This window comes from Hyperoodon ampullatus (genome assembly GCF_949752795.1).
Source record: "Hyperoodon ampullatus genome assembly, chromosome: 13".
Lineage (NCBI taxonomy): Eukaryota > Metazoa > Chordata > Mammalia > Artiodactyla > Ziphiidae > Hyperoodon > Hyperoodon ampullatus.
Window position 1 is genome coordinate 66,915,030 of NC_136926.1, and position 14,740 is coordinate 66,929,769.

The 14,740-nt window shown below is 47.2% G+C and overlaps 1 protein-coding gene across 1 annotated transcript in view; it reads left to right on the forward strand.

The window, feature by feature from the left end:
• Positions 1 to 1,340: 1,340 nt before the first annotated feature.
• MAPK4 (mitogen-activated protein kinase 4) overlaps positions 1,341 to 14,740 on the forward strand; it is a gene marked incomplete at its 3' end in the record, with an annotated part of 74,338 nt that continues 60,938 nt past the window's right edge. The window contains exon 1 of the mRNA XM_079717305.1: positions 1,341 to 1,946. Within this exon, the coding sequence (XP_079573431.1) occupies positions 1,401 to 1,946 (546 nt within the window). The 5' untranslated portion in view covers positions 1,341 to 1,400. The remainder of the gene's footprint in view (positions 1,947 to 14,740) is intronic.

Here is a 14,740-nt window from a genome sequence, read left to right on the forward strand (position 1 = left end):
CAAAGTAGTTAAATCTCAGTGCATGGCAAATTCTCTCAAAATAGTCAAAAACATTTGCAAAAGAAGGAAGAAAAGGGGTCCAAGTAGAAAAACAAAATTATTGATCCTTTATTTTCTGTCTGCAACTAGTTACTTTTTACTCTCACCCTTCTCAGCTGTGTGTGTCTGGAGAGCATAACAAATGATTTTCACAAAGGTCAGAGCTGATCATTGCCACCCACAGTTTGTGCATATTAACCTTCGGGGAGCAGGCATTTACATAAAAGGCACACCAGTTGATGGTCTTATCAAATCAATCCATCTTCTCTCCCTTCCAGGGGAGCGCTGCACACAGCAGGCGGTGTGGCTGGGCAGTGCAAAGCCTGGAATTCCCTGAGCAAGCAGTGTTTCAGCTGGCTGGACAGATCAAATAACACTTGGGCTGGTTAACAAAAGACACACAAGTGGGAAGGTGCTGGAAGCTGAAGTGTGGAAATTTACCCAACATTGTTTCTTTGACAGGAAAGGAGACTTGGTCTGAAAGATGCTGCATTCCTGCCAGCCTCTCTGGGTCCAGCAGAACACTGTCTCATTCAAGGTAGTGTGGATGAGGGGGTGACAGAGGATGCTGCCCACATCTGAAGCCTCCAGAGGATCCTGGCTGGACAGCTGAGCTGCCCTCAGGTCTGGGACTTCAGGTGTAACTTGGTGTAGAGCTCATGAAAGGTGCTTGGATTTCTCCAGCTTTCTTCACCAATGCTCAACAGACTGGTTTGGGTTTCAGAATCTAAGAGGAGCTGGTAGAAAGGAGAGCAGCAGAGGTACAAAGAAGTCCCTACGAGCCTCTAGAATCCATTGTTGGGATCTCTTCATACTGCTCAGGACACAGAGGGCAGCTCCCAAGCTGCTGAAGGCTGTGATACCACTGAGCTTTGGACCATTGAAAGTAAAAGAACACAGCTCAGCAACAGCACCACATTTCAGCAAGAAGGAGCCTCTTTCAACAAAGGATTTAAAGGGGAGAGTTTCTGCATCTCTACTTTGTGGTCCATCATGATAGAAAGCTTTACGTTCACATAGATAATGAGACTGGTTTGTCTTTCCAAGATGCTATATTTGAAAGAATCATGAGCCATTCTAAGCTTCCAGGGAGGCTCAGGATACATAGGAGTTGGTGGACAGCCTTCCCAGTACAGGTTAAGGAAACAGTCTGAGCCTCCAACTTCTGCAGCTCAGCGAGTATGGACACATGCCACTCTTGTCTCCAGGGAGCTGGTGGCAGTGACATCACCCGGAGGAAAAGCGTCCCTCAGCCTTGGGACTTGACAGAATGAGGTGTGCTGGGGAAGCCATGAGCTGGGACTTGGCCTTGCCTGACTGCCCCTTCGTCCCACGGGCAGCCCCTGACCACTGAGCCAACGATGGCTGAGAAGGGCGACTGCATCGCCAGCGTCTACGGGTATGACCTTGGCGGGCGCTTCGTTGACTTCCAACCCCTGGGTTTCGGCGTCAACGGGCTGGTGCTGTCAGCCGTGGACAGCAGGGCCCGCCGGAAGGTGGCCGTGAAGAAGATCACCCTGAGCGACACCCGCAGCATGAAGCATGCACTCCGGGAGATCAAGATCATCCGCCGCCTGGACCACGACAACATCGTGAAGGTGTATGAGGTGTTGGGGTCCAAGGGTGCCGACCTGCAGGGCGAGCTGTTCAAGTCCAGCGTGGCCTACATCGTCCAGGAGTACATGGAAACCGACCTGGCACGCCTGCTGGAGCAGGGTACGCTGACAGAGGAGCATGCCAAGCTCTTCATGTACCAGCTGCTCCGAGGGCTCAAGTACATCCACTCCGCCAACGTGCTGCACAGGGACCTGAAGCCCGCCAACATCTTCATCAGCACGGAGGACCTCGTGCTCAAGATTGGGGATTTCGGGTTGGCGAGGATTGTTGATCAGCACTATTCACACAAGGTATGTCTGGCCAGAATGACTGATATGGGTGGTTCATGGAATCCTCAAGAATGCTCAGTGTTCAAGAGGGTATTCCTAGCTCCAGTGGAATCAGAGGACTGGGGTCAGTATTTGGGGGAGGCTGGAGGGTGCTAGAAGGATCACGGGGCTGAAAAGTTGTTGCTGGGGGAGCAGGGAAGTTCTGGTTCTTAGTCTGGTCTAATGGTTCTGGCCATTAGTCATGGCTGTGACCAATGACTCAAGGCCGTACAAGAGGGGTTGGATTAGGTGATACAGCTCTAAACTCTATGGCTTTAAAATTGTGCTGCTGGGGAGCTCCTTGGTGGTTTAGTGGTTAGGATTCCAGGCTTTCACTGCTGTGGCTCGGGTTCAGCCCCTGGCTGGGGAACTGGGATCCTGTAAGGCATGCGGTGCAGCAAAAAAAAAAACGTTGTGCAGTTGGTGAATTTGCCTCTAGCACCCTCTTATTCCTGCCATCCACCTAACCACCTACCCTGCCTACTTTCTGCTCAGGACTCCCTGGAAGGCTTCCCACCACTGCAGTCTTTTGCTCTGGTTCATCTCACCTCCTCCTCCCATCAAAGCTACCCCACTCTGTGTTCCATTCTCTCTGTCCGTGGACGGAGGCATAAACGGTGAATCTGATAAACTAACTCTCGGTGTACATTAACCAGCTAATGGCTCGGCTCTCCCAGGCCCCGTGATGTACTAGCCCTCTAGTGTGACGCTAAAGCCACGGGTGTCTGGATGATGCTGACCCCCCACGGGGTGGGCGGCTAAATGCTCCAGAAGCAGCAGAGATCAGAGCTGACCCGGCCACACTGACCCTTGTTCTCAAGGCCCCAGACCTCTTCCTACCTAATCCACTGTGCCCTTCAGGAACTGGGAGTCCTCTGAAATTCTATGCCCCTTACCTCAGTTCCTGCCACTTTAGGGGAGTCTCTGAGCACCTCAGCCAGGCACCCCTCAACAGAGCTGTGGAGTGGCTGTGATTTCCAGCCTCCTGCCAAAACTTCTATATCATGAATTTTTACTAGAATGAATACATCCCTCAGGAAGTAGGTGCACCATAAACTGTTATCAGCCAAGGGGCTGGGGTGGGTGATGAGAGGGGAGGGTAGCTCTGACCTTGAACATGTTTCAGCTTTCTCTCTGAGGCCCCATTCCTCTGCTCTCCCTCGCCACCCTATTTGCCTGCAGCCAGAAGGTCACGGACACCAAGAAACGTGCTGACCTGCCTGGTACAGCTGCAGCGGGGTGGGGGTGGGCAGAGCAGGGCTCCCTGTCCCACCCTGACTGGCTGGAACTTGGGGTCCAGCCCAGATTTCAGACCTCGAATCAGCCCAGCTGGCTCTAGTTCTCTGGTGCTGCCTTAACCGTGAGCTTGCCCTCTGTGCCCCCTCCTGCAGCCAGGCCATCTGTCAAAACTGACAGCCGACTCTGTAGGAAGGAATGTCCATGGTAAAAAAAAAAAAAAAAAAAAAAAAAAAAATCATGCCCGTCTGTCTTCCTAACTCCCTGTGCTATGTCTCTTTCTTCTGAGGAGCAACGACCCCAAACAACTGAACCAACGGTTTTAACCCAAATCAGTTCTTATTTGGTAAAAGGACCAGAGAATCCATGACACTCTTATTTCTGGGATGCACAAAACCACCTTCTGAATTGGAATAAACCAGTATATTTGGGAGTCATAATAGGACCTTCCTCGATGAAAGGGTCTGATTAAGTGAAGTATTACAGGGAACGTGCGCAGAACAGCACGTGGTAAGCTTTTGGGAAAATCAGGGAAGGTGGTCACTGGGGCAAAGACTGGCTGTGGCAGCAATTCTTAGGAGGTGTGTGGTTGTCTGAGGAGGTGATACTGTCTGAGGAGGAAGAGTCCCAGGCTCCCTTCTGACGGCGCTGACTGCGACGTGGACAGTCACCCTCTGCGAGCCTGCATTTCCCCATCTTTGACGAGGATGATAATATGCTCCCTGCCTGCCCCGCTGGCCTGTGGTTGTGAATCAAAATGGAACATGAAAGCAAAGCCCCTTGGAAAGTAGTAAGGACCCCATCCCTTCATCTAATGAGTGTTTACTGAGTACACAGGGCCCGGGCCCTATGCTGGGAGCCCGGGAGGAGCCCCAGGTTCACGGACCACCGCAGGTGGCTGTGCTCCTGTCACTCAGGGGTGGGGAGCCACCTCTCCAGTTGGAGCTTCCATTTTCCGGATGCAGAGGAATTTAGATGCTCTGACTTTCTCTTCGTGTGCTCTCTTCAGTAAAATTAGCCGTGGGAGGTTAAAAAAGAAATCACTGGAGCCAGCTACGAGCCCAGCAGGTGTTCACATCAGCCCTGCGTTTGGCAGGTGTCCCGTGCCCCCACCTGCTTCCTCCCCCATATACTTTCTGCTTTTAGCTTCCTCCCTGCTCTGCCCCGAGGGATGATGAAAGCTTTATATTTGGTGCCTTTATTTATCTGATGTGCATTTAAATCAGTTCTCATTTAATTCTCAACATGCCGTGAGGCACTTCGGGCAAATGGTCCATTTTAAAATGGAGAGAATTGGCTTTCTCACGATTACTTGGCTGACTGTGGCAGAAGGGACATGAGAACTTGGCCTTCTTGTTTCTTGACGGATGACCTTCCTGTGTGCTGTCTCCTTCACGAAGGCTTTCTGGGTCTCCAGTTGGAACGAGTCATTCTTTCCTTTGGATTCCCCACCCCCTAACCTGGATCTTCTAGCGCCCACCATTCTCTGCTCTGTTTTACTGTGTGTGTCTGCATCTTCCGCGCTCTTCTAGGCTGAGAGCTCCTTAGTTCCGGATGGCCATGTCATGTTCATCTTGGGTTCCTCCAGGGAGTCTAATCCTGTGCCTGAGACATGGCCCAGTTGATTGTGTTGACTGTCTTGAACTAATGGAAGAATTGTCATTGGCCAGCACATTTCAGATAGGAAGCTAGTTGGGCTCATTGATTCCATGTGCTTGGGAGGTTTGACTCTCACAGAGAGAGGGCACGGCATTCTTCCAGCCAATGAATTGGTGGGGGTCAGCCGTGTGCATCTGCTTCCCCTGGTGTGTCTGGAGGACAATGCCTACATGTGAACGGCTCTAAACTGACCCCTCCTAAAGTTTCATGGATACTGTGCTTGCCTTGAAGAGGCTTGTGCTCACCTGGGCTGCAGCTAGTGCCTTTGCGTGGGCCACAGCCCCTTGCCAGGGACGGGCTTTGTGATCCGACGGGGGGCTGGACTCGGATGCAGCAGCCGGTGTTCACTCTCCTCATTGTGACTTTCTCACGGGTGGACAGCAAGCCTCCTTCCCTTCCACCTCCCCTCGTCTCGCACAGGGCCTGGCACAGGGTAGGTGTCCATTGTGTTTGTCTGGTAAACGAGGTGCCAGAGGAAATGGCCTTCTCTAATGAGCAGCTGGCAGCACTGGGGCTTCAAGTCACAGTCAGGGAGCATTCTGAGCACGTGTTTCCCTACCACACCATCCCAGGAGTGTTGGTCTTTGCAAGGCAGAGGGCAACTGGAGGCCCCGGTTGGCCCGCACTGTCAGGAAGATGGCAGTGGGTGGCGATGGGGGTGCTCTGATGGCTCTCACTCAACAGACACGGTATAGAGGCCCCTGGTTTCTCTGTGTCATTAATTGCATGACCTTAGGCAAGTCCTTTTCCTTGTATAGCTTACTCCCAGAATAAGAGATCTATAAGGAGACCTCCCAATCACCTTGTCCATTCCTTCCATTTCACAGATGGTAAAACTGAAGCCTAGGAAGGGGAAGAGACTTGCTCAAGACCACACGAGGAGTGGCTGAGCCAGGAGTACAATGTCCAGTTTTCTCTGAGCTCCTTCTCAATTGTCTTATCTGCCAAATGGGGTCATCGGTTCCATTCTGCTTATTTCGCAGAATTCTTGTTAGAGTCAAATGAAAGTGTCAAGGGCTTTCAGATATACAGGGAGCTAAATCATGAACAGAACTTACTTGCCCAGTAGATGCCATGGTAACACCAGGTAGACACCCACATGTCAGTTTCCCCTCCACTGACATATGGACCCAACTCCTGACGTGATGGCCAAAGGGTGAGTCATGAGGTCCTACCTGATGGTGGCTGCCCAGCCTGTGGCCCTGTCATGAACCCCTTTCTACCTGCCTCCTGGGCAGGCCTGCTAATTAGCTCCTTGTGTTTGTGTCAAGAAGAGGCAGCTGAAGGATCTGAGCATGTTTTCCACTGAATTTATCCTATTAGGAAGATGATCTCAAAAGAGAAAAAAAATGTAGTTTAAGACTTCACTAAGTCCTGTGTAAATTCTAAGACGTGTCAGGACCCCCCAGAGGAGGGTGCAGGGGGCTGAGCAGCATGTTGACAGCCTGATCAGCTGTGTGAACGCGTCCCTTCAGGAAGGGGCCTGGGAGAGGGAACCACATTTTGTCCTTGCTGGGGCTGCCAGCGGACTTGCCTTTCCCGGGGGCAGCAAACAGAAAAGCAAGCGAAGGAAAGAAAGCAAGAGTAAGAGGTCCATAAAATATGTTTTTTGTGGATCATTTGAGCAAGTCTAAGTTTTCTGCTAGGCTGGCCTGCCTTTGAGCCCTGACCCCTTTCTACTTCAGAACCCTGTCTTCTTACCCCATGGTTCATGATCAGAATGTTCTCACACTCTGCCTCCGTATCACGAAGATTCCTTAGAAATCAACCAGTACGGTGGTCCTCAAAGTGTGGTCCTGGACCAGCAGCACCAGCTTTAACTGGGAACTTGTTAGAGATGCAAATTCTGAGGTCCCATCTCAGATCTACTGAATCGGAAACCCAGTGTGGAGCCCAGCAAGCTGTGGTTTAGCCTCCAGGTGATTCTGAGGCTTGTGAACTTCTAAGCATCACTGACCTGAGGATGCGGAGTAGCTTGTCTGTGGATAGAAAGCGGACGCCCCTGGTGTCTGCTGCTGCTTGCGGCCAAGGTTCTCAAACTTGAGCACAATGAAGAAGGCTAGGAACTCATCCCAGGTAACACAAGTGTGTTTGAAGTAGGTACCTTAACCAAAAAGGATAGTTAACGGTGGGGATATAAGGCACTGTGATAAGGAATTGTGAAGACTGTTTTAGGCAGCATGGCTTTTAGGGCCTCGGTCACATCACTTGGAAACTGCTTGGTCCACCATCCCTGGAGCTTGGCAGAAAGCTGTACAGACCAGGGAACTCCATCAAAAGGAGTGTTGGTTCTGTTTAGGTTTTACTTTAACAAGAGTTAGGTGATACGAACGATTATTTTAGAAAACATGCTTTTCGTCCTGGTGTAAACTACTTCACTAGATGTTATTTAAAGACAAGACCTTGCTTTCACAGTTCAGTGAAATTGAGTGTTTGATTGAGGGCTCAGCAAATTACTGCAGTTGGGTAAGACTTGTGGTTCAAAGTCCCAAAGGAGGCAAAGAGGTACATGATGGAGTATATATATCAGCCAGCTTCCAAAGGCTTTGCACAGAGCTTTGATCAGCTGTGTTTATGCTGGTTAAATCGTGTTGATCAGCCCCACCACCTGGCCACTCTGCCTTCCTTTGATGGCTTCTTGTCTAGCTCCCTCTGTCTGCCTGGGCAGACACACAGAAAGCTCCCCTAGAGCACGGATTCCCTTGAAACTGAACCTAGGAAGAGGAATGCCCATTTCTGTGGCTGAAATAGAGTCTTTTCAGCTGATCAAGAGAATGTTCATTTGTTGTTCTGTGTGCCTGTATTTTGCATGGTCTCCACCTTGAAGATGCAGGTCCCTAGGTGCTGGAAGGGAGGAAGGGCTTGCCTGAGATCCCAGAACAGGACTGGGGTCCACAGTGCTGTCACTGGGAGAGGCCTAGCCACTCTTGAGAGCCAGGGTTCATGACAAAATGGGCTCATTGAAGGACAACTTGCTGAGGGCCCAGCTAGAAGTTCTTAAGCCACTAAGCATGTTATTCCAAATCAGTGGAGCTGAAAAGATTTATTTAAAAGGCTATGAAATATCCCTTTTTAAAAGGGAAAAATATGACCTAGGGGATTAGAGCAGAGGTTGTGCTAGAGAGTCAAGTGTCCCTGAACACTTAAGCCGACTTGGAAAAGCCAATTTTGTTGGCTTTCAGTGCATCCCCCTAGTTCCCACTGCAGCCCCGCCCCCAGGAGCAGGGTCTTCATTCTGTCCCTGGGCCTCCTGGTCTACCCACTCCCAGAACGCTACACCCAGGCCTCCCTTCCTGGGAAGCAACCCCACTTAGCTCCAGGGGTGATATTATAAAGCATTAATAACTGGCATGGTTCAGGCACCAACCAATTAGAAAGGAAGCTGGCAGAGTCCTAAGGCAGGGTTCTGGAGGTGCCCTGCTTGCCGGAAATTGACCCTTTATTGCTGGATCATAGGGAGGTCTGGGAGTATCTGGGAATGAGGCAAAGGTGATGAGCGAGGGAACCAGGGGCTTCAGCAGTAGCTACTTCCCAACCAGTTTGCAGGTATTTCATTGTTCTAACAGTTGGCCTAGCTGTACCAGTGCATACCAGCCATGCTTTGCTGCCTTCCTCTTCAGGTCAAAGCTCACCCTTCCCATGTGCCTGTGGGTCTGGTTCTCCACTGGGGGTGAATGGTGGATTAAATAGTGCAAAGGGATCACTAGCTCCCTCCTTAACTGTCAACACAAGCCTCACTCACCTACTCACAATTAAAGCTGCCACCTCCTATGGCAAGCTCCAAAGCTCCAGAAGAATTCAAGAAGCAGGAAGTCAGCCTTCCTGCTAGGATTGCCAAAGAGGAGCTAGTATTTCATGCAGTACAGGCTTGCTGGGGACAAATTCTTTGTTTATCTAGAAAGTGTCTTTATTTTACTCTCATTTTAAAAGTTTGTTTTCCCGGGATATAAAACTCTGAACCTACGGTATTTTTCTCTTTCAGTACTTAAAAAATGTCATTGCTTTATTCCTATCCTTATTGTTTCTCAGAAGAAGGTCTTCATTTGTATCATTGTTCCTCTGTATGTAATGTCTTTCTTTCTCTGACTGCTTTCAACATTTTTTCTTGATCTTTAACTTTCAACAGCTTGACTTTGATGTGCACAAGTGTGGTTTTCTTTGTCTTATCCTATTTAGTTAATTCATTGAGCTTCTTGAATCTGCAAATTGATTTTTTCCCCACCATATTTGGAACATTTTCAACAATTAGCTTTTCTGCCCCACTTTCTCTTCTCCTTCTGGGCTCTGATTACTATGTTACTCAGCTTGGTATCATCCCAAAAGATTGTCCAATCTTTTTTCTCTCTTTTTTTCAGAATGGGTAATTTCTATGGTCTGTCTTCAAATTCATTGACCCTTTCTTCTGCCATCTTTAATTTGCTGTTAAGCTCATTTGGTGAATTTTTCATTTTGGATACTGTACTTTCTAGAATTTCTATTTGGTTCTTTTTTTATAAGTTTCCACTTGTGTGCTGAGATTCCCCATCTTTTCACTCATCGAGACCATATTTTTCTTTAAGTCCTTGAACATATTTATAATAACTGCTTTAAATTCTTGCTAATTTGAACCTCTGGGACATCTCAGGATCTGTTTCCTATTTACTTTTTTTCTCTTGAATTTGGGTCACTTTTCCTGTTCCTCCACATTTCTAGTAAATTTTGGGTGTTTGTGGATATTACGGTTGATACGCTGAAAGAAACTTGAATGATATTGTCTTCCTTTAATGAGTGTTGAATTTTGTTCTGACAGGGAGTTAATTTACTGATGGTAAATTATGGAATCCTTGATCCTGTTAAGGCTTGGTTTTATGCAGGCCTAGAGTAGATTTTACTCCAGAGCATGATCTTTACTCCTATGGTATGACCTTTCTGTTGTCTCGCTTGAATGCCTAGAATGTTAACAAGGCATTTCCCTTCTGGCTGGACTGAAACTCCTATGTATCCAATGTTTCTGCAACCTCTACTATCCCTGTTCTGCTATTAGTACCAAAGTAACTACTCTCTGTTAGACCTCACCCTGTGTATATGCAGACCAACCCTCAGCATATGCAGACCAGCCCTCAGCCAGAGATCTGTGGGGGAACCCCCTACAAACTTCTGGGCCCCTACCCTATGAAGCTTCTTCTTCTCCAGTATCCTGCCCCACCGGCTCCAGTGCTTCTGCAGCCCCGGACTCTACCCCCTTAACTCAGTAGGACAAACATATTCTGCTTTGTTCCACCTCCCTGTGCTATGGCTGGGAAATGTACTCAGGCAGAGTGCCAGGGTGAAGATGAAGCTCACCTTATGTGTTTGCTTCCCTTCTCTCAGGGATCCTGCACAGCCTATTGCCCAATGACTGAAAGCGGCTATGTATGTTTGTTTAGTTTTATAGTTGCTTTCAACAGGAGGGAAAATCCAGTACTTGTTACTCCATCATGATCAGAAATGGCCAGTGCCAACATTTAATGATGTAATCCTCTGTGTGGTTGAACATCTTTTAATGCTAGCTTGTAAGCACCTTGGAGGAAGTGTTGATGACTTACTTATCTCTGCCTCCCTGTAGCATGCTTAATGAATATTATTAAATGGAATTAAGTGGAGAGTCTGGGAGATAAGTGTTGAATAATGTGCTCCTCCTTCCTTTATACCTAGGAGATGTGCTGGGAAGGAAACTCCTTTCAGATAGCAACTTCAGTCTTGGTGGGAAGGATTCCAATTGCTCCAGTCCTGGCTCCATTCTCTCTACTTGGGAACTCCAAGGTTGTAAATGTCTCAGGAACATGACACTGTCTTATTCTATAGGCAGATATTCCTGTGTTTATACTGAAGAAGAAAGATTAGAAAATTGGATCAAACCCTTTTAAATTTTCTCCTGAAATATGTTTTTGTTCTTCATCTTTTACTTTGGTAGCCTGTTAAGAAGACAGTACTATAGAAATAGAAGGCTCGAGGGGAGTATCATATTGCTATGTTTATCCTTACTTTCATGGGTAGCTTCTAATTCAGTACCACACTTCTGGGAGCTGGGAGAGACCAATCCTTATCTCTAGCCTCATTTGCTGCCACCCCACTCATCTTGTGCTGTGATATCACTGACTTGTCACCATTCGCTGGAAAATGCCATACTTGGTGACAGCTCTAGTCCCACACACTGTTCCCTTTGTTCCCACATAAACTCCTACTTATTCCTGCAGACTCCACTCAAAAGCCCTACCTCTGTACAGCTTCACCAGCTCCCCAGGGGAGAGTTAATCACACCTTCCTCTGGTTTTCCACATCAGTCATCCCCACACTATTGTGATTATTTATTTATGATCTAATATGTTTATGATTATGCCTCTTCCCCCAGTAGATAGTAGGGCCCTTAGGAAAGAGTATGAATCTCATTCAGCTCTGTATTCCCAGCAACAAGCACAGTGTCTGACATATATGTGCTCATTAAATTCTTACTAAATGCCTTTCCACTGAATCAAGCATGATCCTCAAGAACCTCCCAGGATAAAGTATAATTTCTCTTCTTCAGGGCAGTTTTCAAATATTTGAAGTCATCTACCACATACCTCTAAATCTCTGGAGCCTAGAACTCCTTTGTCTTTACACAATAATATTTAGGTACTGTTCTAAGGGTTTGACAGGTGTAGACCTATTTAGTCCTCATAACAACAATGTAATATTAATATTAATAAGTGCTGCTGTTCCCATTTTACAGATGAATACACTGAGGCACAGAGAGTAACTTGTCCAAGGTTCCCCAGCTAGTAAATGGCAGAGTTGGATTTCAAAGCTCAATAGAATAGCCAGCTAACAGTGGCTTCAGGTCATGCTTTATCCACTGAGCATACTGCCTGTTGACTATTTAGATGACAGTGTTTCCAGAGGTCACACTATCCTGACTGTCCTTTCACTGACCTCCTCCTACTTATTAGACCCCAGAGGGAGGGTGACATCTCTGCTCCATAAATGACTCACTCCTCATGCTGCTGGTATTTTGAGGGGCAACCATGTCACTCTATTGGCTCATATTGAGATCGTACCCAACTTACTTCCGTTAAGTTTTGTATTCCCTATTTCACATTCATATCATTGATTTTTAGCCCTAGTACAAGACTTTACCCTTCTCCCTGGCAAGTTTCATCTTCTTGGCTTCAGGCAAATATTCCAACCTGACAAGATCTTTTTGGATCTTTGTTCTATCACATAATCTTATCCCATACAGCTTCACAATTCACAAGCCTATCTTCTATGGCTTCACCCATATCACCAGTTTTTAAATGTGTGAAGAGATTCGGTGAAAGGCTTCATCTTATGGCCACCAGACACCTCCCTCCAGGGTGACGCTCACCCTAAGCCAGAATTCTTTGGGTTTAGTTGTCCAACCAGTTGTGAATTTACATAATTATACAGTGGTCTGACCCATGTTTCTTCATTGTCTGCAAAGATGTCCTATGAGATTTAGCTAAATGCCTTACTGAGATTCAGGAACATTGTCTATAGAATCCACTCATTCTACCTCAGTACAATTTTAAACTCATCCCAAAGTAAAAAATCCCAGTTCAAGCTGCATGACCAGCTGTGATTCCTAGATACACAGAACTCAGATATTGGCAAACACTACCTCTTTACTTAGAGAAAACATGATACATGAAAATTTAAACTTAACAAATTTGTGTTGGAGGTTAGGGCATGGCTAAATAAACTATGTTCATCCACTAAATGGAAAGTTATACAACCATTTTCAATGGTGATTTTGAAGAGGTTACAATAACACAGACACTCTTTATGTAATAATGATTAGGTTTAAAAAGCAAGATACAGAATTGGATAGCTGGTATGATCATAAGTTTAAAACAAGGAGAAAAGACTGACATATAAAAAATAGACTAGAAGTAAAAACTCCAAAATGCTAATGTTTGGACTACACATGGCTTTTTCTTCTTTTTATTTTTCTATAATTCCAGATAAAGTACAGCATGAACATGCATAATTTTATCACAGTAGCCTTTTCAGGTAGGAAGTTGGGGAAGTTTGCTGGGTGGGAAGAGTAAGTTTACAAGATGTTTATTGCAAAAAGTGGTAAACTGAGATTATTTGGACCCTAAGAGAGCAGGGTCAAACACAGTGGCATCTGGCCCAGGAGCCTGTGCATGCTGACCCTCGACTGTATTCTGCCTTGAGGTGCCCATGGTGTTGCATGTGTAGATCTTACCTCCTCACCCAGAGTGGCAGCCCTGCCTTGGCCACTGTCTCCATGGGAACATGGGACAGGCTCTTCTGGGTGTGCCATGCCCCTGGGAAGCAGGACCACCCTCCTCGTAGGTGGGGTGGGCATACACTGACTACTACCATGGGACCCTGAGCAAGTTATGTAACCTGCCTCTGGCTGGCTCCATCCTCTCATGATAATAGATTCTACTTCAAGGGCTGTGTGAGTAGAGGAGATGATGTGTGTGATGTGTGTGTCAGCCATCTGGGGAGCACTTGGTAAATATTAGCTTTTTTTTTTTTTTTTACTATGATTATATGAATCACCATTGGAGGGGGTTCTGATACCTGAAATTCAACCACTAATGATGTCTAAACCCAGCCTCTGTGCACTGGTGCCAAATCAAATCTCAGAGGCAGAGTTTTGGGTGAAGTAGAAAAGAATAGCTTTATTGCTTTGCCAGGCAAGGGGGGACACAGCAAGGTCATGTCCTCAAAACTGTGTGTCCCAACCTGGGGGGATTTGGTGAGTTTTATAGCAATTGTTCAAGGGTGAGGTTGCTGATAAGGATCAGGTTATGTGCAGGGCCTGCATGCCTTTAACATGGAATGAGCTTGATGAGCTTCTGTGGTTCTCCAGGTTATCAGACTATAACCTTCTCTCTGGAATGCAGAATGCTTCATCAAGTGATTAACATCTTCCATTTGTTGGAAGTTTTAGTTCTGCAGAAGAGCTCAAAGGTATTGTTATGTGTATCCCTTGAGGCAGAAACAGGACCCTGCCCCAAGGCTGCACTATTGCTTCTTGACTGCTCCTCCCTCCTCCTCGCCACATCCCCTCCCTTCCCTGATTAGCAACCATTTGAACCTGCCCTTTGGGACTCAGGGAAAGTCACAGAGGCTGAAGCCTATTCCCTACAAACAAGAAATTGGGTACACAGGCTTCTGTGCCCAGGAGCCCCTCAGGGTCCTGCTCAATTTCACTAACAGTAAGTTTTATTGAGGCAGTTGACCATGTTTTAGTTTCTCTTCTAAGATACAAACTGAAGGAATGAAGAAGAGGGGGAACAAGTCAGAAAGCCTTTATTTGAATGAACTTATCAAAATGGATGGATTAGGAAGCAGTGTGCTGGGGGAAGTGTGTTTAACCCAAAAGGGGACCAGAATAGGGAGCCTCCTGTCTTAATTTTGACACTTTGGCAATTTAGCCAAAGACTGATTCTAGTACTGAGGTTATACGCTAAGAGTGATATTCAAAATACTTAATAATTTCTAAGGTTTGGGACCAACCAATCAGAACAGCCATCAGTGATGACCCATCAGGATGGATCCTGGCTACCCCTGCACACATCACCCTACGAAGCCTGGAGAGCAGGGCCTGGCCTCTCCAGAGGTGTTCATTTAGGTGTCTGCCAGTGACTCCACATCCAGACAGGCAGAGCAGCAACCAAGAGCCAGGCCCTTGTCCCAGAGCTGCCCCACACTTATTCCTGCTTCCTTCTCTCTCGTCCATGATACCATGTTTGCCCTCTGCTCTCCAACACACACCTGGCAGCAGGAAAAGTGAAGCCATTCCTTAGTCACCCTTCTGGGCCATGCTGGCCCCTCCTGTGTCCCCAGATGACATGGACAGCAGGTTTCCAGGATGTTGGGGCCTC